The sequence below is a fragment of the Lissotriton helveticus genome, chromosome 1_1, assembly GCF_964261635.1.
Source record: "Lissotriton helveticus chromosome 1_1, aLisHel1.1, whole genome shotgun sequence".
Classification (NCBI taxonomy): Eukaryota; Metazoa; Chordata; class Amphibia; order Caudata; family Salamandridae; genus Lissotriton; species Lissotriton helveticus.
Genome location: NC_136057.1, coordinates 475,879,906 through 475,906,243, shown reverse-complemented (window position 1 = coordinate 475,906,243; position 26,338 = coordinate 475,879,906). Strand labels below are relative to the sequence as shown.

The 26,338-nt window shown below is 45.1% G+C and overlaps 1 protein-coding gene across 1 annotated transcript in view; it reads right to left on the bottom strand.

The window, feature by feature from the left end:
- Nucleotides 1-1,480: 1,480 nt before the first annotated feature.
- Nucleotides 1,481-26,338, bottom strand: part of MYRFL (myelin regulatory factor like) — an 874,676-nt gene continuing 849,818 nt past the window's right edge. The window contains exons 24-25 of the mRNA XM_078673905.1: nt 4,310-4,384; nt 1,481-1,859 (exon numbers count right to left, since the gene is read on the bottom strand). Of these exons, the coding sequence (XP_078530031.1) occupies nt 1,773-1,859; nt 4,310-4,384 (162 nt within the window). The 3' untranslated portion in view covers nt 1,481-1,772. The remainder of the gene's footprint in view (nt 1,860-4,309; nt 4,385-26,338) is intronic.

The window sequence follows — 26,338 nt, the reverse complement described above, 5'->3', positions numbered from 1 at the left end:
CCGACCCGCCAGCTCCGCTCCGCTGACCTCGCTACATTCCCCCGCTTCCGAAGAGCGAACTCAGTCAGCAGATTGTTCTCCCACCTCGCCGCCAAGAGCTGGAACACGCTCCCCATCCACCTACGGCAGACCCAAGACCTGCTGACCTTCAGAAAACTCCTCAAGACCTGGCTTTTCGAGCAGTAGCAGCATCCCCCACCCCAGCGCCTTGAGACCCTCACGGGTGAGTAGTGCGCTTTACAAATGATATGATTGATTGATTGATTGTTTTTTGCCACTAAAGCAGCGATATTTTTAATGCCCTATCAGCTAGCTGTCGCTAACAACTGTTAGCGACAGCTCTATGGCGAAAGCGACCCTTTTGGGTGCCGCTTTGCATGTCAGCTATATTTATCGCTAATGAAATGCAAAGGAGGCGTTCCCAACTTGAAAGCGACTGAAAGCAGTTGCAAATACACCTTCCGCCTATTACCAACACCAACAAAGCGATGAAAAAACACACGCTAATCGCATTTATCGCTGGATTTTAACACCTGCAACAATCCTGATTTAGCCATAGTGTTCTATGGGAGGTGGATTCTATGGCTGAATCCTCACCTGCCTATTAGCGACCTTTTCCTTAGTGATGGGAATTCATTGCTGGAATTCCTGCATTATTGCTGGAGAATCACTGCTGTCACTGGTTTATTATCGCCTTGGAGATAAACGTTGATAATAATGCATTATCTCTGCGATGTAAACCAGCGATAGCTGTCAATAAAAAATACAGCGCTAAGCGCCCTTTGTGATAATCATCGCAAGTCCTTGCTAATATGGCCCTATGTTTTTCAGCTGCTGTGAGTGCTGCGTTTATGCCTTTTTATACTGCTCAGGTTTTTAAAGATAGTTTATTGCAATTTTCGATTCTATATTATCTGTCATTGGAAGGTTGTATTGGTTTTATGATATGGTTGCTGATACCTTTTATATTTTATTTTCTTTCTTCCTTTCCTTTTTTCTTTTCTCCTCTTTTGTTCCCCTTCTCTTTTCTCTTTCTTTTTCCTTCTTTCTCCCCTTTTCTAATCTTCAAACCGCAAAATCAAAAAATGCTAATTTCTTATGGTACTCTTTGATTTTATTTCATTCTTGACATTGGTATTTGATCCTGACAATGTATGATGTATTCGATTTTTCATCCTTTTTTCCCATTGATATTCTTTTGCTACCCTCTGGATTTGTATTTTATGCTTTTTACTATATTTTTGTACCCTGTTTCTTTTACTTGTTTTAATAAAGCTTTCTAAACATGAAGAAGCTATAAACATCCCTTTTTATAAAATAACATGAAAGAATGATACAAGTGGGAGGGAGTCATAAAAAGGGTGCATATCTTGTGTCCATTCCATCACAGTCAATGTTTGCACCACCATGGATATTTCTGAAACATACCACAGTGGAATTCACTTAATTTAGTTACACAATTTACGTAAAGGACAAGAAATAGCTCCCTATTTTACAATTTATTTGAAATCGATGTCACAATTTTAATATTTACAATCGAAATGTTGGTTCTGTTTCAGAGAAAACTATCATTTTACAAGCATGACATATTCTATGCTTTGTCAAACAAACCAAGTTTGTTTATTTTTTTATATTTATATTAGACCCCAAGTCCTGGGACACTATAAAACAAGGAAAAACGCGTTGGGCCGTCAGTAAAGTTAAAATAAAGATAGCCGGTATCCGTGCTTGTCGAAATTCTACTTTCTGAGGAGTTCCATTGTTGGAAATATTTAATTGCATTGTCGATAAAAGTAGAAATAGTAATCTGTAAAAAATATCCCAGCGAAGTATGGATCTGTTGAGCAGTTTGCAAGGTCCTGTGGGCACATAATAAAACATATATTAATGGTAATCAGTCATTTGAAATAAAATAACCTGATATTCTCTGCACCTCAAATAGTAAGTCACTTCAATACTTATGCAAGTATCATGATTTAATATGGCAAGTCCATACCATTTACAGCGTTCTAAAGATCCCATGCAAGGGCATCCAAGTGCAGAAGAGCAATATGAATAATAATCATTTTTACTGTATTTTTTACACTTGCTAAGGTTGTCATAATTCTTTTCTCTGAGTAGTGTGCCAATTGTAGATAGTATAATTGTAGATAGTACATACTATTCTATAATTTACATACATTCACTGAGGCTTACTGCACTTAGGGGCTGATTAGGATGGTGCGGTAGCTGTCGTGGCGGTTTCCCCACCATACTAAGCAGCTTTCCCGCCTACTAGATTCTGATGGCGGGCAGTGTGCTGCGGGCGGAAAGGCCAACAGCCATGGATCTGACAATAGCAATCATTCCGATCGGACTGCTCCGCACCTCCAGATAACGATGTCCCTCCCCGCCAGCCGTTTCATGGTGGTTCACCCGCCATGAAAAGGCTGGCGGAAAGGGACATCGGGGGCCTGTAGTAGGCCTCCCTTCCGCCTCCCCCCCGACATGGATCTGGGGGGCACCTATGGTGTCCCTTACATATCGATGCACCACATGGTGCCTGTCATGTAGTGCAGGGATATGGAAAACATCCCTTTTTACCTTGCGGCGGGTGCTGCAGCTAGCAGCACCTGCCGCAATGTAAAACGTGGGCAATGCGACCGCTACAGTAGTGGTCGCATCCTAATTTGCCTTGTGGGACCGCTTACAGCATGTCGGGCGGTCCCCATCTCCGATAGGGGGCGTCTGCCCGCCATCCTAATCAGCCCCTTCGTTATCACCAAATAAATTTAAAAAAATAGTTAGCATCCAAATAAATCTTTTGTAAGTTATGTAGAAGGGTAAGTGAAGTGCCCAAGCCATACAAGTATGCCATATAATAGAAAAATGATATTTAATGATGAAATATATGTGGGATGTGAAAACATTTAAATTTGGTCTATGTTTGATTAATGTGTGAATAGAGAACACTGCACATTCTAAGTAGCAGGGCACTTGGAGTAAGTCAGCAGTGAACGTGGATAACATGTACTTGTTCATTATAGCTGATATCACTTGCATAATCATAACTGAGCAACACATTCTAATTTACACATGTGAGAAAAATAGTTCACATTATGCATTAGGCAAGTTACAATTTGTAACCTTAATTCTGTGAGTCAAGAACAGAATGTTTTTGCCTCTGAATAATGCACAACGGCATATTAATGTGAGGTAAACGAACATAGGGGGTCATTAGGATGGCGGGCGGACTTTGTCCGCCCGCCACCCTAACGGAGATCGGGAACGCCCGCCATAAGGGCGGGGGTCCCGTAGGGGGAATTAGGATGTGCCCGCCACAGTGGCGGGCACATCCTACATGTATATCATTGTGGCGGGAGGTGCACTCAGCACCGCCCGCCACAATGATAAACATATCAGCACGCATTTGCATATGCAAAGCGGCAGGCACCGTGCGGTGCCTGCCGCCTTACATATGCAAATGTGGGGGGTACCATAGGTACCCCCATATCCTCCTCCACCTCTGCCATCACCTCGGGGCGCCGCAGGGGGCTCCCCGCAGCAATCACCGCCTGCCTTTCCATGGCGGCATTGTCGGGGCGGAAAGGCCCCTACATTTTGCCATTGTAATATGGCTGGCGGTGTCCATTGGACAGCGCCACCATATTAATCTATCACCGCGGCGGTCGCAGGGCGACCGTGGCGGTAAAGCAGCGGACGGTCTTTCCGTCCGCCGCTGTCCCCTCCGCCATCCTAATCTGGCGGGGGGGAATCAGGACATGGACGTCGGGCGGATTGCCTCCGCCAGGGCGGCAGTGGCCACCGCCAGCCTGGCGGAGGCAATCCGCCCGACATCATAATGACCCCCATAGTTGTTTAGTTCTAAAAGAATTGTCCCATGTTCGTAAGAAATATATCCAGGAGCAGGCAAACTCTTCTGTCAGGTTGGTTCTGCAAATGTTTTTGAAGTGTGGAAATTAAAAATGAGCCCAAGTCATTTGACTAATCTAATTCTTTCCATGGTAAACAAATAAATGCAATTTTCATACAGCTATTGGAATTTTAAAATGAAGACACTAATTACAGCAAAAATACATACAAGTTAATTGCTTTAATTACAAGCAATAGCTTGTATTTTCTTTTTTATTTGTTGATTTTTGCTTGATTAGCACTTTTCTGTCTAATTATAAACATTCATACTATCTGTTTTCTAGCTTTTATTTTATCAGTATAAGATAATTTTGAATTACTATAAATGTGAAAGTAAATTAACTTTTGCAAAGTCATGTGCTGAAGTGGGTCTGGTTTGTATTTGAAAAGTACTTACTGGTGCTGCTACACGGAAATGGTATATACTCTCAGACAGCCAGGCGACTGGGAGAATCCAGTGATGCTGCAGCCCCTGGGCAAATACAAACATTACATGATGAGCTGCAAAAATATGGAGCTGACGTGCAGATTTTTCAATTAGATAGAAACTAGAGGTCTCATTTATGAAAAGTGCTGCATCGCTGGTTGAAAACAACACTTTTCAGTGCGCCCTCCTTGCAACACCATGGATGTGTCGTATTTACAGTATGGTGCTCCATGTCTCAAGGATTTACCAGATACTTCAGGAATCCTGACGTATCTGGTGGCGCAGTAATAACACACTGCTGGAGTGTGTCCCAAAACTGACGCAACTCCAACAATGTGTCATTACACATGGGCGAGTCCCATATGAAATGGCAGGCGTAAGGATTTAATGCGGTGAACTCGTAGAAGTAGCGCAGTGAAATCTCATAGATTTTACTGCGCCCCTTCTACGAGCTTTTTTTATAGGGGACCGCCCACCCTGAATACATTATACCTAACACAGGTATAATGTAGCGCAGGGGTTTACAAAGTTACACATCTGCCTAGAGGTGTCACTATGTAAATATTGCTCAGTGTGACGCAGAGCCACAAAAAAAATGATGCAATGGCGGCGTAGCGCCTCATAGATACGGCCCTAGCAAATGATGCTGGCATCGTATATATGAGCCAAGCAAAGGCCATTGGCAAGCCTTCCTTGCTAGATGGAGTCGGAAGGACATCAATGCTCGAAATATTGACGTATTGACTAATAGCATAATGGATGGAGATTTATACTTTGATCTCTCGAGAACAAGATCTTTCAGTTCTCTGTACACAGCCAAAAATATCTGACACATTTACTTCATGTGAATCAAACAGAGCACAAAAGGGGGCAAAGCAGTTACAATTTCGAACTGTTCTTAACTTATGATTTCCACGGGTCTGTCACTGCTATCGGCCCTTTTGGTTGAATTAAGTTAGTCACCCTGGTACATCTTCTTGTTTGAAATGACAATGTAGTAGACAGCCTTGTGTAGCACACATTAAATACTCCTCGAGAATCAATATTGAATGTTAGATTTGGTGAGGCAGAAGTAGCTGGGTGAACCTAGGAAGGGATAAGTGTATATTTTGCTAGTTCTGTTTTGAAGACAGCCAATGGTATTTAAATGAAGAAGGACCATGTTTACTTGCAGATGACTTGTGGGGGCTGTGTGATTATGACCTGGCTCCAGAATGAGCTCGGCAATCATCACTGAATGGGTTCATGTTTATCTACAGAGAATAACTAATACACAGATCTATCATAAGTAGCAAAAGTTCAGTTGTGCAACATTTGACATCTCATAATATCACGAAGTTGACCCATCTTCACAAGCGTAGCCCTTCAATAGACTCCCATTTGCTGCTGAGGTCCTAGATGGAGGTAAATCAGTGGAAACTGGAAAACAGGGAAAGGAATGTAAACATATTTCTTTACAGTCCTCTTTAGTTCCTCATCTTGCATCAATCTTCATGACCCACAGAGACGATGAGCCAGGACTGCCAAAGGGAAAGCCAAGAATAGTATGTGCTACACATCGTAACCTCTGTGGGCCCTATTACAAGTGGGGTCAGGAAGACCGCATTGGCATTCCAACTTTGCCCCCTGGGCAATGAAGAATTCATGCTGGGCTCGTGATTACTGTACCGACTACTATAGTTATTTAGCATTAGACGACCCATCAGTTTGGGAAGACTCAATGCAAAATAGAACTTCCGCTCACAAATGAATAGGGTGATCAATGAGAAGAAAGTATGAGATATTCATCAACACATCAATTAAATCACATGAAAGAATATCACACCATTTATGTACAATATTTCACAACACTAAACAGGCCAAACATAACAATGCCCGCGGTTTGCTACTAAACTCCGCCTCTTCCAGAGGATTCCCAATGGATGACCAGGAGCGACTCAACTACTGCCAATGAGGCCAACATATAAAGTACTGATTTATTTCTGATTTTCAGCAATTCTGTGATTCAAGTCGAAAAAGTACAGATGTGGCCCTTGATCCACAGTAGTCTTTCAAAAGCACCTCATGGGGAGTTTTGAAGCAAAGAGGGTGGGAGTAAAACTTGTACCTCAGAAGAGTGTTGAAGGTTAGTCTCTACTGGTAGCAAAGCTGGTGGTTCATTATTATTAGGCATTTGCCTGTTTCAAAGTCAGTGCTCCCTGAGAGCCATCTGCAGAGAGTGCCTTTCACAGGATTGTTTTCATCCCCACCTCGCTGTTGGAAGTTTTAACTTCTTGGGCCCTCATTCCAAGAGCCCTAGTAATTCCACTGGGACTGCAAACAGGCTCACATTAGAGATCTCATAAAAATATGTCACTGCACAAGGAACCTTACCAACCGACATTGATTTCACCCAAACACCGTACAGCCCCAAGTGCAAAGAGAGGTGATAAAGTGGGGTAGGAAGAAAAGAAGGGAGAGTGGCCAACATATAAATATGCAACAGCAGTTAGGGAAAAAAATAAAGGATAACTTAAAAAAAATTAGCACAACAAAGTCGATGTTTTGAAATCGATGTCTTCACATAAAGAACAAGCCCTGGAAAGCCAGTAAGTCTCTGCAGTGAAACATACACCAATGCTTTCTTTGGGAGAGATAGCCATCGCAGATAAAAGACAACCTATAGGACAATGTCTTATTTACTGCAGTGTGTGAAATTTCAAATGTTTTCTCTCATGAATTTACTACAATTAGTACCAATAGTTCGGGGACATTTCTACATGGGGATTTTCACTCTGAAAATTAGGACTGTCTCATTCCTTTTAATTTGTTTTTGAGTAATGAAAAAAATAAACAACATAAATGTAGATTCAAAGTCGTGTCGAAAACTGTTTAAAAGTTAAATCACAGGAAAACATACTTTCATTTTCAGTACCACTACTGTGACAAAATATTGCCAGTTTGCAGGGGAAAATCTATGCCAATGCCTAAATCTTTTCAAGCAGGAAATTATGCAAATAACACACAAGCCAATCTCTGGGAACTACATAAATTTAACTTGTAGTCTGTCTCTTTAATTACATTGCAGGTGACCGTACCGGGAAATGGGGGAAAGAAAGAATACAATTACTACCCCTGTCTGATCCCTCTTCCCTTCTTGCTTTGCAGTCCCTTTCAGTGCCTAAAACAAACCCCTAATCCTCAAGAAAATGTCATAATCTGTAGATTTTCAGCTCATACTTCAGTCTCTTATAATACTTGTGAACATGTTATTGTGGAATAGAGGTAAGTATTGGTCTACTGTTGCCTCAAATGGTCTAAGGTTAATTGACAGCTTAGATCCTATTTTTCCAAGAGAAATCATATCATGGGATTTAAACCTGTGAATTAAAGTTTGCACTAAATGTTTAGAGCAGGTCCTTAGTTCGATATCAGCTCGCGTCACTTCGCATACTTGTACCTGTTGTTTTTTCCCTTATTAAAAGAAAATCACAATTTTTTCAGCAGTCGACTTTTATGCCAGCAGGTCTGAGTAGCTGTTAGACATGGGGGTTTCTAGTTGGCAATGGTTTCACCTTTATCCAAATAGCGACCCTTCCTTCTAGTCAGGATAATGGAGATTCACAGATGAAATAACCCCTGCTCACTCCCTTGGTAATTTTGCAGGAGCAGTCAGGCTTATCTCAGAGGCAGTGTGTAAAGCATTTGCACATAATCAACAGTAATGCAGTGAAAGCATTACAAATGAACACCACACCAGTTTTAGAAAAATAACCAAAATGTATCTGTGCAGACAAGACCAGGAAGATAAAAGACCATCATACAGTAATCAAAAATATGCCCTTGGTAAGAACGACTTTAAAATGCAGTTCCTTGAAGCCTATAGCTCTGACTAGGGCTAATGCGGTGCTAAAACCAACAGAATCCAACAATTCCGGCCAACCGCATCGGTGCGGACTGGAGTTAGTGTCAAACAGTACCTTTGGTTCTGGCCGACCAGCTTGGTGCGGGCTGGTCGTGGCACCCATCGCAGTTGCAATGTAAAGCGGTGCCATCCAGTCGCGGTGCTGGCAACGGCTCGGTGACGGTCGTCCAGCAGCGTCGTTGAGACCAGGGCTGCGGTGCAGAGTGAGGCAGTGCTCGTGGCAGTGCTGACAGGTCACGGTGCAAGCAACAGTGCCAGTTGATGGGAGCTGGTATCGGTCAACCCGGAATGCAGTGTGGAACGGGGTGGTGCGTCGTGTGACTTACAAGCAGTGCCACTGAACCTCTGTGCAGTCACAGGTGTTGAGGTCAGCGCGCAGCGAAGCTGACGGTGAGACCAGGGCAGCACAGTGAAGCAAGGCAGTGCGCGGTGCGATGCCGACAGTTCCCGGTGCAAGCAGTGGCTCGGGGCGGCGGCGGTCATTAACAACTGCCGGTGAGACCAGGGTTGCAGTGCGAAGTGCAGCGGTACCTCTGCTGTGCCTTTAGGACACAGAGCCAGCAGCATTGGTGACTATTAGATCTGGGGGTCTTTAGTTGGCAATGGTTATCACCTTTGTCCAAATAGGGACCCATACTTCTAAGTCAGGATAGGGGATTACACTCCTTAATAACCCCTGCTCACCCCCTTGGTAGCTTGGCACGAGCAGACAGGCTTATCTCAGAGGCAGTGTGTTAAGCATTTGTGAATATACACAGTAATACAGTGATAACACTACAGATGGACACAACACAGGTTTTATAAAAATAAGTATTCTTTATATAGACTTAAACACAAGACCACATACGACAAAAATCCACAATACTACACTTAAGATTACTTAAAAGATGATTAAAGTCTTTTAGTTCCAGTTGATGGTAGATGCGACAAAGTTCTCAACAAAGTACCTGGATGCGTAACGCAAAGTAAATAAAAGGACGCGCAGAAGGGGAGATGCGTCGGTTCCGTGACCCTGGGGAACGGTTGCGTCCTTCCTCAATGCTTGCACAGAGTAGGGGACTCGTCGTGAGCCTTACCGGTGCGGAGGTGATGCGTAGATTTCTCGGCCTGCGGGCCCGTAGCGGCGCGCAAGATGGCGCCTAGATGCGATGACGATGCGATGATCCAGTTGCAATGCGAGAAGATGGCGCCCTTGATGCTGCGATGCGATGATGATGATGATGCGATGATGCCCTGGCAGGCTGCCTGCGGCGACTCTGTACTTTGGAGTCGCGACAGGCCCTGCGACGCGCTTCTCAGGCGATGCGATGGTGACTCTCTCGATGGCGTCATGCTTCTCCGGTGATGCGACAGCAGGCAGCTTCGATGAACCCAGGGAGATGCGAAGAAGGCTCGCTTCTCCGGTGTTGCGATGATTTCAGCTGCGGCGGCGACATGCTTCTTCTCGATGCGTCACGCTTCCAGCTCCCAGCGGCACGCAAGTGACTGGAGTCCGAATTCCCAGCAAGGAAATTCAGGAGGGAGCTGGAGGTGAAGTCTTTTGGCCCTGAGACTTCAGCAGGAGGCAAGCACAGTTCAAGCCCTTGGAGAATATTCTGTAGATGAAAGTCCTTACAAAGTTCCTTCTCCTTTCCCCTGGCAATGAAGCAACCACTGCAGGCCAACCCAGCAAACAGCACACTGGCAGAGGGGCAGTCCAAACTCCTGCAGCTTCCTTGGTTCTTCTCCTTGGCAGAAAGGTTTCTTGTTCCAGAAGTGATCTAAAGTCTGTGGGACAGGGTCCCAATATTTATACCCCAAAATCCTGTGTTCTCTGAAGGCAGAGAGGCCTCTGCCTAGTTCAAACTAGTTCCTGAGCACTTTGTTGACATGACTCTCCTCTTCCTTTCACTGTGCAGGGCAGAGACATCAGCCGCCCCACAGGAGGGGGAAGATACAGCTCTGGAGCACTCTGTTGACTAGATTCCTCTTCTCCTTTCACTGTGCAGGGCAGAGACATCAGACAAGCCACAGGGGGTGGAGCCAGCATTGTAGAGGGAAGGCCCAGCCCTATTCAGGTCCCAGGTGCACTCTCCCCCTCCCATCGGGATGTAAATCTCCCCATTCACCATGGGGCTGTCCCAGACTGTCTCCTGGAATTTCCCCAGCCCTGTCACACACAAACCCAGACAAGGAATACACAACTCAGCAGAGGCGGGCTCAAATGGTTAGGCAAGCAAATAACTACTTTCTAAAAGTGGTATTTGCAAACACAGAATATTAAAATAAACTTTACTGAAAGATGTATTTTATTATTCTGAGTTCAGGCATACTAAATTCGAATTTCTACCATGTTCCCTGAGTCAGTTAGGATTATAAGAATGTAATAATCTTCACTGCCCATTCTGGCCTATGAGAACAGGTAGCCTTCAATAGTGAAAAACGAAAATGGCTGTAATTCACTATTAGAACATGCTACACACATCAGAGCCTTATAGGTAAGGTAAGGTAAGAATACTTGTAAAGCGCACTGTTACTCCATCTCGGACTGTCCTGGCGCTGTATACCGCTGGGGAACCCGTCCTGGCTTTCCCTGTGAGATGGTCCCTCCTGGGCACCTCCAAGGTGAAGCCAGGCATCCCCGGCGTTGATGGGGCCGTAGTGGAGATTAAGCAAGCTATTGCCCAGAGTTGCAGAGTGGGACCCATGGTTAGCGTAGGCACCTCGGCGAGAATTACAATGCACCCTGCCCTTGGGCCTACCATAGGGGTGCCTAATATGAAGCAAAGGGAAGGTTTAGGGACTGGCAAGTGGGTGCACTTGGCCAAGTCGACATGGCAGTGCTAGACTGCACACAGGCCTTGCAATGGCAGGTCTGAGACACGCTTTACAGGCTGCTTCTGTGGGTGGCACAACCAGTGCTGCAAGCCCACCAGCAGCATTTGATCTACATGCCCTGGGCAAACATGGTGCACTGTACTAGAGGCTGACAGTAAATCAAATAACCCAATTGTGGAATAACCAATCAGTACATCAATTTTACATAGGGAGCACTTGCACTGTGGCACTGATTAGCAGTGGCACAGTGCCCAAAGCATAAATCCAGCAAAAACATATCAAAACAGAGGAGGCAATCCGTCAAAAATAGAAGGGAGACTAATGCCAATGATGTTAGGTCTAACAGTGACGATGTTGGCTGTTTTCCCCCTCTGTGGCAACTGAAACCCACGGTTCCAGAGGCGGTACCCAGAGGTAAGTGAAGTCTTTGCTGTGCGTGAGACTTCGTGAACAGGAGGCAAGCTATATTTGAAGCCCTTGGAGATACTCAAAAGCAAGTGAAGAAAGTTCAGTCCAGTCCATTCACTGCCCAAGGTAGAAGCCGCAACTGCAGGCCAGCCCTGAAAAGAAACAACACAGCAAAGGGGCAGTACTCCTTCTGGCGGTTCTTCCAGTTCTTCTTGGCAGGTTCCTTGATCGAAGTGAGTTCTAAAGTTCTGGGCCCCAATATTTATTCTAAGTTTCTCTTTGTTCTCTTGGGCAGAGAGTGTCTGTGCTCAGTCCAAGCCAGTTTGGTCCTCTCTGGCCCAGCTCCCCAGCAGGAGGCTTAGACAGCATTGTCCATGGCAGACCAGGCCCATTCAGGTTCAAGGAAATCTCCGCTCCCAACTCTAAATGCGGACCAGGTCTATTCAACCCAGACCTGACTCATGTAGGAAAGGCAGGACACATATCGACCCCCCCCAGTGGGTGTCTGAAGAAAATAAACATCCCCAGCCCCTGTCACTCCAAAGCCGACAGTCAATCCACAACCCAGCAGAGGTACACAGGATGGCTAAGCAAGAAAATACCTACTTCCTAAAATTGGTATTTTCAAACTCAAAACATAAAAATCATGTTTACTAAAAGATGCATTTCTATATTCTGAGTTCAGGCATACCAAACTCCATTACTCCATCTTGTCCCAATGGGAAGATATACTCGTAATATATTTACAAAGTATTCCTCATTCTATCCTATGGGACAGATAGCCTTTCAATAGTGAAAAACGAAATATACCTGCTTTACGATCGCAAACCAACACCTGGTCATCCATTCTTAGTCTCACAATTCGGGCTCGGTGATGGCAGTTCATCCCTTTATTGTGTTGCCTTTTTTTCCTAGCAGTTTGGAGGATCTGAGGCACATAGGAAGCAAAAAGGAAGAAACGGAACCACACAGCATGCAGTACGCACTATACACTTGTGACTGAGGGACTAACCAGTGGTGTTGTGGGGAGTCTGATGAGATTCTTTCTGTAACTAATACAATGCCCGAACCAAATGTTGGTGTTGTGCATAAGCAACGCCAATGGCTTTATGTTATGTTATGTTATATTTATTCTTATATAGCGCACGGCTACTCAAAAAGAGTGTCCCGGCGCTTTTGATAATGAGACCTACAGCAGAATAACACAACACAGTAATAAAACAGCTTAGTGGAGAGCAGAGCAGAAGAAAAGAACAGCCTAGAGGGCAAACAGCCAGGTTTTAAGGCCCTTCCTGAAGGCAAGTAAATTAGTAGCTCCGCGAAGTGTCAGCGGCAGAGTATTCCACAGCTGTGGCGCCAGCAATCCAAAGGAGCGGCCTCCAGTGCGGGCTCTCTTTACACGCGGCACAGCCGCCAGAAACAGAGATTCTGATCTGAGAGAGCGAGCCGGGTGGTAAAAGGCAAGTCTCTTTTGGAGATACTTAGCTCCCACAGCATGAAGAGCTTTATAGGCCAAAGTTAACGCCTTGAAGGCAATCCGTTTTCGGATAGGCAGCCAATGTAGGGTCTGCAAAAGGCCAGCAGCGCTGGCTCGCCTGTTTAGGCCGTAGATGGCTCTCGCGGCCGCATTCTGCACAACTTGAAGCCGCTGCAGCAGATACTCTGGCAGGCCCAAGTAGAGGACGTTGGAATAATCCAATCTTGAGCCGATCAGAGCCTGCACAGTCAACTTCCTATGTTCCTCAGACAGAAGAGGCAGAAACTTCCGGAGCATCTTGAGGAGGCCGAAACATGTACCCGTCACACCTAGGATCTGGGACCTTAGCGTTAGACCCTTATCCATCTTGACCCCCAAGTTCTTAGCTACATGGGATGCACAAGACGGAGGGAACATGTTGATGGGCCACCAAGCCTGCCAGTCCGGATCCGACGCACACCCGAAGAAGAGTACCTCAGACTTATCTGAGTTGCACTTGAGGCTGTTCAGCTGGAACCATTTAAAAACAGCCCCAAGGCAATCCCGGATACTCTTTAGAAAACAAACCATTCCGCCTCTCCATTTGCCTGTGGCTACCTTCACGTGATTCGCAAATATTTGATCCCCAATGACTGGAGATATTCACCCACTTCATGCCCATGATACAGGTGACCATTGTCTATACGTAGTTCTTGCATTAATCCATGGGATCCCAGGATTTTTTCCAACTTCGGGATGACGTCTTCAGATGCCGTACTCGAGATAATATCCACCTGTGGGTACTTTCAAAAACTGTCAGGTTTAGAAGCTGACTCTTGGAAGAGGGAAACAAGGGTTTTATTATCTGTATGGATGTGGAAGTGATGAGGAAAATGCTTACAGCCCCAGTGAACAGCCACAGCCTCTAGCTCAACCTGAAAATACTTCTGTTTTGGTGGCAGTGATGGCTCGACTGACATATTCAATCAAACCCACTCTCCATATGCATTCCATTGAGATAGCACCATCCCTAGACCCATGGGACTCGCATCCACCGCAATTTCAGTTTCCATAGTGGGGTCAAAATATACCAGTGTGGTGTTTGCAAACAAGTCATCTTTGGTATTTATCAATGCATCGTCCTGGGCTGCTCCACACAATATCACAAAGTTGAGGATTTAATCAGCTCTCACAAAGGGGCTGTGAGGCCATGCAAGTGTTTACCTACAGTACCTACAGTACCTACAGTAGTTCACCATCCCTAATAAACTCATCACTTCAGTAACAGAAAAAGGTGCACTGACAGCCGTTATATTCTTCACTGTTTGTGGATAGGGTAGCACACTCATCTGAGATGGGCAACACCTTGATCTGAGAACTGGAATCCTTAAAAGCTGAGAGCTCTTCTGAGGAAATCACATTTAGATCAGCAGAGGGTAAGGCCACTGCCCTGGCGCCTTTGCAACACTTTCTTAAACCTTGCATAATGCTCCTCCAGTAACGTGGCATATATCAAAATGTCATCACTCGTCCACATTCAGGCTGCCTTGTAGTCCGAACACTTCCCTGACCAAATTTTGGAAGACCTTTGCAGCGTGTGATATCCCAAAGTTTAGCCGGTTATAGTGGTGCATTCCCTGGTGAGTGGAGAAAGTGGTGATATATCTTATCTCTGGAACTAGCATGCTCTGATTAAATTCAGTCTTCGAAAACCATAGAGCCTCACGCAATTCAACCACAATATTTTTCATAGTGGGGATGATATGCCACTCCCTCTTGATTACAACATATTTGGGGCCACTTTCTGCCCCCTAACCACTGGCACAGCCAAAATTGCATTTGCAATGTATTTTTCTTCTCATATTCCTATTTTCCATTGTTCAAAACGTTGTCTCATTCCATTAGTGATCCATATTTTCTTTTTGAAATAATTTTAGTCTTCATGCAAGGAAAAGCCTTTTCCCAAGTTTCTTATGCTCCTGCTGGGCCACCCAAACCTCACTTCAAGAACACGACCAGGGCCGGCTCTAGGCTCACGGAGGCCCTGAGCAGGGAGTGTAGGTAGGGAGGCCCGAGGCCGCCAAATCCCTGCCAGGGGCCGCCACGCAAATATGTATCTAAGGATATATATTGGCGTGGCGGCCCCTGGGGTTTGGCGGCCCTGTGCAGGTGCACAGCTTGCACATGCCTTAGGCCGGCCCTGACACGACTAAAGTCACATTCGTCCGTAGCAGTTTATTAAAATCCAATACAATGCATTTCAGGCCTCTAGGGCCCTTCGTCAGGGAAAACTGAAAATAACAATTACACATGCTTTAATTTTCCATCACACAATATAAGCGAAACAAATGCAACAACATTCCGTGGTTGAAGTTGCCCTCTTTTCTTAGTCTCAGAAATTAATTCAGCTAAAATGCATTGTTTACATTCTCCCTAGTGTCTCTATCATATTTGAACTCCGCTTTTAGAAGTTAACATTAGCGGCTGCCTGTCAGTCGGTAGCTAATTACCATCCTTTAACCCCAACTTCTTTCGACCCCCATCTGCCCCTTCCCACATTCCTCATTTAAACGTGACCCTTCTAAGCCTCTCTTCTCTCCTTCCCACGTCATTATTCCCCTTTCACCCAACCTTCCAATGTAAACATCCTTTCCATATCTAAAACAGCATCTCTCATGTTTCCCTCCGTACTCATCTCCTACCTGCTAGGAAGCAATCATCCTCTTCACTCCATCCCGAATAAAGTTTCTCCTCTCCCTTTCACCCTCCTAACTTTAAACAACACTTTAGCCCCTCCTCGCAAGACGCCCTCCCCCTCATCTCCACGTCATTAGCACCTGTGTCACTCGAAAACTCCCGGGCTTCCCTGAGAGAAATACAATTCCCATAATGCATTACACACTGACAAATACTGAAATATTAAACATGTTAATGCAACTCCAAATGTTTTAAAACTTTGGCAATGTCTAATACTTATGTTTTGTCCCATGTTTAATTGCTGTAATGTTCGCATTCTTCTGACTCCAAAAATAAACTTGCTGCGTGAACTTCGATGTTCCACCTTGCATGAAGAAAGTAGCCTTGTTCCAAAAATGTGCTTTTTACGCTTTTCTTAGTGGGTGCAAACTCGGAAGGGCATTCTTGAATAAACATCATATTTGAACGAGTTGCACTCCTTGCTTTCGACAAATTTTTAAACTTCTACTTTTAACCGTTGCGTGCTCAGTGGCGTCGTGCCCAGCCCAAACAGCACTCCCTCTTGATTGCCATGTTCGGGAGCTGTTTATCAACACATATTTCTACATCCCCCAGCTGTTTGGGCTTCCAGGTGACCACAAGGGGAGAGACCTATGGGGTGAGTGCTACCATTATTCGATTATGTCGGCCTCTCCCAGTTTCTCTAGTTCTGGTTCTACTTTTGGGCATTCGTGAAAAGCCACAATCCAATGTTGTAAGGCTCCTGGCTGTACTGTAGAGTGTATGTGTAGCTGTAACTGTTTGCCTTTTAGTTACCTAATGCTCTGTAATAGGTTCTAACTGTCTTCTAACAAACCTTTAAGAATGGTTGTGTGACCTAAAATGCAAATGGGATGAACAGCATTTCTTGAGCTGTTTGGTAGCTCAGCAACATCCCTTGGTCTCCTTGAATGACATGCCGCCTGATTCATCAAGCTAAATTGCACTCGCAAAGGGCAAGATTCTCAGAATCTTGCCTTTTGCGAGTGCAATTTTTGCATTTGGGATTCATCATCCCAAATGCAAAATTCGCTATTTAAGAATTCGCACATTTGCAAAGAATTGAATTTAAGGAATATCTATTTGCGATTCCTTAAATGCAATTCATGAAGCATTTTAAAATTGCGAAAATGCAATTTTGGGCCGCTATTTACCCAGAGGTCAGACCTCTGGGTAAATAGCAAAAACTTAGAAAAATGCTTTTAAAAGCATTTTTCTAAGTTGCATGTTGCACACACACATGTCCTTTGGACATGTGTGTGCGCAACACCTGTTTCAATTTGCATTTAAGGGGTGCTACAGGGTGTCCTTTGGACACCCCTGGCACCCTTTAAATCGCTATCTTATTTGCGATTAGCTAATTGCTAATCGCAAATAAGGAATACTCCCCATTCATTCCTATGGGCCTTTTGGCCCATAGGAATGAATGGGGAGTTATTCCTTATTTGCGATTAGCAATTTGCTACTCGCAAATAAGGAATGTGTAGGAATCGCTATTTATTTAGCAATTCCTACATGAATCCCGTTTTGCGAGTCCTTAATCGCGATTCGCTATGAATCGCTATTAGGGGCTCGCAAAACGGCCCGTTGATGAATAAGGCTGATAGAGTTTTAGAGGTTCACGCTATTTTTTTGCGCCATGAATTCTTAATTTTCATCCCTAAATGTACAGGTGCTGGCCAGTTCTTTATAATGGGCATTCAATGAGTTTATAGACCCTCCTGGTCTTTCCTTGCTTGCTGCAATATGAAGCACTTGTAATCTGAATTTTCCATGGGTTCAAACTGCTTTTCGAACGTGGCTACAGTGGTGTCATACGTGTGAAGCAGAGCTGCCACAGGTAGCATATGTGACAGTTCATAAGTGTCTGAAAATGGCTAAATGGAGGAGTAGTGTGCAATTTCGGTCATCTTCAACAGCAGTTGCTGGAAAATACATGTTTAGGTGCTCCACTTAGAGTTCCCACTTATGCGCTTGTACCTTCAGGGGACCTGTGGTGATGAATGGTTCCAGGGCAAGGATGTTAGCCTTGGGTAGTCCTGAGCCAGGGGTTTTGGCTCTACTCCATTGCGTGTGTCTCTATGCAAGGCCCTGTACTCGGCCGCTGTCATTGGCATACTGCTCACCTTGGGCCCTGGAGTGATGGCATGTTTTCCTTTTTAAATTCACCATGCTCCTTATTTATTTTCTTCCTCCACTTTCTCACCCTTATCGCCTTCCTTTTTGTATTTCAGTAACTTTGGGCCAGGGGTGATGGCCTCTGCAGCACTTACGTTTACGCTGTGATTGGCAGATGCTTGCAGAAGGCCAATTCATGGTGCACTCACTGGGACACACAATGGTCTGTACCCTTTGGGGTCAGCTCTGTGCCATGCCGATGGCTTATGCACAGTTCTTCATCCTCTATTGGCCACTTTGGCCAGTTACTGACTGACACTACATAGTAGCTGTAGGGCTGCGCACCTATTGCACTGGGTGTGCCCCATCGCCGGCATCAGGCCGCCCATGCATCCCTCCTGGAGTAGGCCTTTGCAGGCCAGCTTCAGACGCTCCACCCAGGACTGTGGTGAACCCTTCTGATGGCATTGGCTGGCTGCAGTGCTTCCAAGGTAGGTGAGTCCCCTGTTATGCCCTTTCTGCAGGTTGAGGAGTGGGCATCTGTTCTTCGCCTCGTTGCCAATCTTTTAAGTAGGCAGCAAAGGAGTGCACATTGAATAACGACACTCACGACTACAGGGTCAGTGCTAACCTTGTTTTCTTTTTATTCACTTCGCCTCCACAGATCGCCATATGATTAACTAATCTGGCTTCGTGATCAAAATCAAACACCCATACCCCAAAATGTAGGGCCCCCTACAGCCCATATTTACCAAACCGTTCAACTCAACAACAAGCTGCTACCTCATGCTATTGAGATACTGGAGAGTTTTAACACAAAAGTACTTGAACAGTGACGGTTCGGAAATAGCCAATTATGAGGGCAGTACTCTCAAGTGGTCTAATAGCATGGGTGCTACTTGAAATAAATGTAGATGTTCGATATGAGCATCTTTTGGAACATTTGATGGGTACATTGTATATATATGCATAGACAAGAACATTTCGCTCTCTTTTTGCTCAGGATTAATTCCAATATATTAATAGCTGTCAAATAATTGATTTATTTTGAATAAGTCTAGGACCATTTTCATGTTTATCAGCAAGATGTGGAGCATGGATTCCCACCCAGAGAGAGGAGCAGGAAAGGCCAGGTAGCAGACGGTGGCATTCAGGTTGGGTCTCCTGCTTTCTCCTCTTCAGGATTCCTGAACTGCATGCCCTCTATTGCTCACAGGCATCTGTACACTGAACTGTAGTCAGGGCCAGACTGGGAACCAAAAGCTACCCTGGCATAGAAGCTCAAACTAGCCCACTCTCTTCGTTTCCAAATGAAATCTCTTTCCATCCATCCATTCTCTCTCCTTCTACCCTCCATCCTCTATGATCGCATTCTCTCAACTTTCACTTTCGCTCCATATCTTTCTCTCTCTGGAAGCCCCCCTGTGACTGCTACAGGTAACCTCGGGGAGCTGGAGAAAGTGTCAGAGGCACCGGGAGCGGCGCTGGGATTTCAAAACCAACTTGAAGGGCTCAGCCAGTGGGGAAATGCCCGGTGGAATAAAAGGCCTGTCCACATCTGCCTGTAGCACAGTTTCCTTGGCCCAGCAGAGCGTGGCTCCTGTGACAGCAAGTGCACAAGGTTCTAGCGCCCAGGACAAAGGGACCCAGGCAGAGGAACACCTGAACTGGATAGAAAAGGAAAATAAGGAAGAATAATAGAAAGAAATACTTACACACACACTGCCTCTAACCAGCTCAGTTAAAAGTGAAAGTGAAAACAAGGTATATGCAGTGCCAAAAAGAGAGCAAATAGCCAGCTTTTTTGTCACTATATCAACGAGAGCCTTATTAAGAAATATGCACATATTTTCCTATCACTCATTAAGGGGTATTTTCAATGCGACTTTCTGAAAAGCAGTGACTACAATACATTTTGCTCTTAGTTAAGACCATAATTTGGCCTAAAAGTTATGTGTGATTACACATACTAGAGCTTTACACAACTTTACAGCAGGATTCTGTAGCTATCATCCCTCAGAAATGCGACGCTGTCCAGCTTTCATGAGGGGGAAGCCTCATAGGATCTCTATGCCCCTCCCCCACCCTGACACTGCGACCGCCACCCGCAAACAGTGCTGGATATAATGTGAGCATGGTTTATTCTAGCTCCTGTGCATTCGTCATTCATGAATGTATACGTGTGCTGTGCCTCCTCATGTTAATGGTCACCTCGCCTGGAGGACACGAAAGCCACGCGAGGGACCCACAGTGAAGCAGCGCACACGTGTACCTCCACTGCATGCATCCTTACCCATTTCACATGGGCTGAAAGACATGCAAAGCATGGCAGGAATAAATCTTTTATGGTCCATTCCGAGGTTTCTAAACCCATATTGACAGACATTGAGGCCTGTTGCCTTAAGCCCGCAGGCCATCACCCGTGTACGTCGCAGTGCCGTGAAGCAGACATATTATACAGGGGCTGGCAAACATACTTGCCAGTATGCTCATTAGGGGCCAAGTTGTGCAATGATGAATAGCTGGTTCACTCACCCCTGACTTGTGCTTGAGAGACACAGTGTCTCATTTGTTTTGATGGGACTCTCTGGAGAGGGTATTTGTTCATGGAAGATTTGGTACAGACCATTGGACCAGGCGGATAACCCGTCCAAGAATGATCTGGAACTCTGATAAAATGTGTGTGGATACTCAGTTGTAAAACTTTAGGTAAGAGATTACAACTAGCAGCCCTAGCCACCAAAAGTAATCCTGTACTGAGTATCAGCTGCTACTAAGAGTTGGACTGAGCTCAGAGACTACACACACACATGTAGACTCCTAGCAATGAGATCCTGTCAAGAAGCCGTAAGGAAAAACTCCTGGACATTATGATTTTCCGATGAATGTCAGAAAAAGGAAAAAAGTGACACAATTTCATTGATGGAAAGTGTGTCAAACGATTGGTTCAAATGATCAGACGTGTATTCAAGTGATTTCTTAATACTATGTAACTTTCATAGAGGCTTCATGCTCGAAAGCAATATAGAACATTGAGTTCAAATTTTACTGTGGACAGCAACCTACCTAGAATTATTTCAGCTTCCATCAGTGGTGTACAGAGTTCTAGATCAGAATATCATGTATATAAATATTGGGCATTTCAACAGGAGGGGGTAGTGTTCCTAGAGACACAGAAAGAAAGCTATAGAAAACTAGGTTGGGGTCAGACAGCCTAAGAGAGATATAAAAAACTAGTTCTTGTTGTCCTCCCATGCCCCTAGGGATGTCATGCTTCAAGACTGGGCATTTGCTCCTTGTCAGGCTGGTACTGCAATGGCCAATGGGTCGCCCAAAGGGTCACTTTAGCAGATATCTTTTTGTGGCTTGACGCCTTATGATGAAGGGTGCACACAGGAGGGTCTCAGAAGTGTACGGTGATCATGAATATGAAAGTGAGTGAGTTAAAACTGTCTAGCAGATATCTTATCAACTTTTAATGTAACAATTATCCTGACAGGGTTAGAAATCATAACAGACAGTGGCTACCGTAGGGATATGATGTGCCATGGCAGCTCAGTATGTGTGAATAAAAAGTAATTGGTTGACATGTTTTGCGCCCTGTTGGTCTAATGACGATCCTTGGCACTTCTTCACGATCAGAAAAATAGGTAATGGGTCTAGCCCACACCTATTGTGAGATAAAGGTACTCCCTCTAAAAAGGAGTTTACCTACTTTCTAAATTTTTTTAAACGAATGATTGTCCAACCCCGTGAATCAATTGATTATGGTCTCATGGGTCGAGACTGAGTCTAGTGTTCAGCTGCTAGTTACCCTGTGTGCATCGATTGCAAACGGCCTAACTAATGCAGTATCTAGGTAAATATATGCTTATTATAATTTTTTTAATTCAGGCTCTATGGGGCTCATTTACAAGCCCCTTGCGCCAGTGGTGTGTCACTTTTCATTTAATAAAAATTGATGAACTGGCATCACAAGTGACTTGTAAATAAGCCCCTATATACCTATCTATACAGGGACTAGTTTCGTCCTGGAGGAAAGTTTACCTTCTGACTTAGAAACCTTTATGGAGAAAGGGTAGTTACTGAAAAGTGGTTGACAGGCCACGCGGCAAGATGGATCCAAAGCTGGGCTCGACAATGGTGGGTTGCTGAAGAGCTATGTCCTGGTATGGTCGACAAAAAGATGGAAAAGCTCAGTGTGAAGGAATACCTTGATGTCAAACTGATGCTGCTCAGTGTAAATCCTAGTGAAGCCCTCTACATTCGGACATAGAATCTTTTCTGGAATTGGCTCTCCTTCAGTGGAGAAAACCAGCGGGTTGCAGCTAGCCAGCGATTTGACGAGAACAGCCGTGGCTTTAGCACTGACCCAGGTCTCCATCGGTTCTCCAGGCAGAAAGTTGGCAAAAAGTTTCTAAGTCCCACTTTGTAAAGAAATTGGGTAATTAGTTGATAGGGGTGGAAGCCCAACTCAAATAATAAACACAATCCTTGTCAGGGTGAACCACAGAAGTCACTAAATAAATCTGTGCTTAACCCTCTGCTGGCTTGCCAAAAAAGTAGTCAGGCTTAACTTAGAGACAAAGTGGAAAGCATTTATGCAGTAGTCAAGAGTAACAATGTGAAAACACAAGAAGAATACCAAACCAATTTGGGAAAATAGAGTTAAATGTAATAAATAAATTGACACCAAACAACAAAATCCAGAAAGTAGAACCATAGTTATGAGTTTTTTTTAATTTTTAGGTGAAAACAGCGCCAAGAAGCACAAAGTACCACTCATGCCTATTTGGTCACGTTGGACTGGGGAAAAGTTACATGCTCAGGCCTACCATAATGAAGCGCAGGGCAGATACAGGGACATGGTTTGTTCTGCTGATGAGCTGAATTTCTCGAATCCAAGTCCACTCGAGCAGCTGCAGGTGAACGTTTGCATTGGTGGGAGCTGAGCGCACAAGGAGCAGGCCGAGGGTCGTGGACAGTTGTGGTGTATCAGTCCTCACCTGCATAGGGGCAAAGGGGAGCCCACGCTGAGTCTGTGTGGCCACCCCTGAGATCCCCGTGTGAAGCCCGAGTGCCAGACCCCATCAAAGCCATATCGGGTAAGGAAAGAGCATTTGGTTCCCAGGAGGTGTGCCTCCTGGAGGAGAAGTATATCAGGGGACTGACATTGGGCGCTTTTGAGGATAGCAGTGCATTTGATGCGGTCTCGTAACCCTTTAACGTTCCACAACAGGATGTGGAGGGGCCTACCTTGGACGGGCATCTAGGAAACGGATGACCAAGGGAGAAAAGAGCTGGAAAAGGCCCAGGCCTCGGGTGAGGTGGCATGTCTTGAATGCTAGAAAGGAATGAGGCTGTTGCTGGATGGCGTGACCCAGGTCGTTGAAGTGTGAATGTACGTGCATTGGGCTGTCTAAAAAACCAAAGAGTATCATTGCAAACAATATAAAAATTAAAAGATGCACAGCTGCATACGGTGACTCAAACGGAGCCGAAGGAAACAAAAGATGGAGGGCAACGCCCCCCCTCTAACCCCGCCCAACACCCCCCACCCTACACTTCCAAACCCGAAGCATCTGTCACCCCAAACGAAAACAAGAAGCTATCCTAAATCAGCTAGAAGGGCAGGTTGTGGCGACAGCAGTGGACCCCTCCATGCTAATCGGATAATGTGCTGTCAACATTTAAATAACATTGCCACAAGGCCCATGAGTTTCAAACCAACGTCGTTACCATAAGGCCCCAAATCAGAGTCCAGCATCATCTCCGGATTCCCGGAGCGCTTGGCTTTGAGAGTGATCTGAGTCAGAGAGAGCTGGGCACAGCGTCGAAGTGGGATCTTGGTCATGGGCTAGCCTCAACAGGGAACTGGCCCAGCTGCGATGTCCCAGGGCCGAAGGGACCTCAGTGAAGTTCAGCTGCTGTGATTCATTCCCAGGCAATCTAGAGTGGTCTCTGCACCATTCCACCTCCTGCATGAATGGTGGTGTCTTCGCTGTTGCTTGGGTGGAGAAGGAGGTGGCCGGGAAGGGCCTGACATGGGAGGCAGGATGGGCTCTCAAAGGCCGTTCTTCCATGAGCCATGTCCAGGCCACTTGGGGGGTATCAAAGAAGATTGCTTTGTCCTGGAAGACCACTCGGAGGCGGGCCGGGCAGAGGAGCCCATAACGCAGGCCCAGATTACGGAGTTTCTGCTTAACCTCTGTATAGGTACGACGTTGGGCCTGAACGTCCCTGGTGTAGTCTGGAAAGATCATTGTGGTATTGTTCTGAAATTTCAAGGGGCCATGGAGTTGAGCCTCTCTCAGGACAGCGTCCCTATCATGAAAATTAAGGATCCGGATGATAATAGGAGGGGGAGATGCCCCGGTGGGGGCTTTGGCCGCCAGAGATCGGTGTGCCCGCTCAATGGCAAAACGCGGCGAGAGGTCCTCTGCAGGTATCCAGGATTTAATCCAATTTTCGATGAAGGTGTCCGCATGTCCCTGCTCAACATTTTTAGGAAAGCCAATGAGGCGTAGGTTATTCCGCCTCAAGCGATTCTCTGCGTCCTCTGCTCGGCGGTACAGCTCCGAAGTCTGGGAGTGAAGGCGGGCCACGTGCATTTTGAACTGGTTCAAGTAACAACTTTTTCCATATGGTCTAGCAATGCCCAGATCTCGCCTCCTTCTGGGCGGGTGTAGAAACAGAACTCACATACACTTTGGGGTGGCAGGTCCCATATAATCCCATCCGGTGTTTTACGGCCTGGACGGTTCCAGAGCCGATAACTGTTTCTTGGGCACAGCATTAGCAGTGGCCAAACGAGACATAGTGGCGGCCTGGTTGTTGGTAGGGCCTCTCACTGTACGTAGGTGGTGCCGGGGAGAAGACTTGTGCGCGGCCCAAGAAGAACCTCTGTTTGAGGCCCGGGGCTGCCCTGAGAAGTTTGAGAAGGTATGGGGCAAATGGTTAAACATATTGGGTAGACCTCCATGTTGACTTACCACTTGCTTTGTTGTTTTATTCTTCATCCAGGAGGGCTATTACAAGGGCCTTGTATTTTGTATTTTTTATCCTATGATCTGCTGATGATGGATGCTGATGTATTGTGCAACGTCCCGCTTTCTTCTTGTTTTTGTTCTTATAAATGCTAATAAAATTGATTATCCCCAAAAATATATATTAATACCTGCATCCAAGCTATTGCTATAGCTATGGGGATCTTAAATATTCTGAATTGTCACCCTTATAGGAGTATTATGGTTTGTAGTTGTGCTTGTACTGTCATTGGCAGTGATGTCAGGAGCAATGGGTGGTGCAAGCTGCAGTGGCCTCCTGACGAGGGCCCTGGCACTTATATATATATTTTTAATTATGCACTGGCAACAGGACGCAGTTTTGATCATTTATAAATTAGCTGGTCACCCATAGATAATCTAGTGTAAATTTAGTTATTTTTTGATGGGCCTGTTTCAATGACATAGTAATGGAGTGCTGCCTGTTACCCTAGAGCGGCACAAACAAATGCGAGTGGTGAGATCGGTGTCGCCTCTAAGACTGACAAACAATTCGGCTAGTTAAGCTAGCCCAGAAGTAGCCACCTTTAAAAAAGTGGCATAATTTATGCACAAAAAGAAAATAAATTAAATATTGAATGTGTATGTTTATTTACAGTGATTATAATTGAAGCCTATAGAATGTGTATACCGTAGAAGTGGGGCTGTACCTCAGTATTAGATTTGAAAATAATTACCGTTCACTTCTTTTTTGTTTTATTCATCTTTGTCCTGCAAAGTTGGACTTCAGCATATGTCGACTCACTTTTCATTGTGTCAGTTGTACCTCTTGCTAATTCCTTTCCATTTCATTTTCTTTTATTTTAATGTATTTGCAAAGTCCTTAATCTCAAAGGATAGACAGAAATATAAAAGATATGTAGCAAATAACGAACTGGCAGTAGCTGGCATAATTAAGTCCAGTGAAGTTGCCTTAATCAGGAAAAAACTCCTCCTGCTAATTTAAATGCAAATCTTAAATAGAAGAGCTACTGCCAGCACCTCATATTTCGACCATACCTTTGTTCTCTCACAAGTCCTCCTGCACACAACCTTATCACTCAACAATGCACAGCCTTCTCTTTACCTTACCCCTCCTTCAACACGGCTGTGGTGACAGTGAAGTGGCCCAACACACCAGGCAGTGGGATGTAAAGATATTAGTGAGCTACACAGAGGCGTGAGTAGTAGGGATGCTTATCTGGGGGCCAAAGATGGTTGGGTTCTCACTGACAAGGCACTGGGAAGCCACAATAAATAGTGGGCATACCATCTGCGAATAGCCCCCTCGCCAATGAAGCTACCCCAACCCCATTTTCCCCTTCCTCAGGAAATACACCAAGCCTGTAGTTGGTCTTCACTGTGTACCTTTATTACTTCAGATACCGCAATTCTATTTTGTTGATTCACTGTCAACTCTTGACCAACTTTACTATTTTATTATAAACCAAGCACACACATTGCAAAACAGTAGGCTTATGAAATATACATTTTGAGCCATGGGTTGCATATTTGTA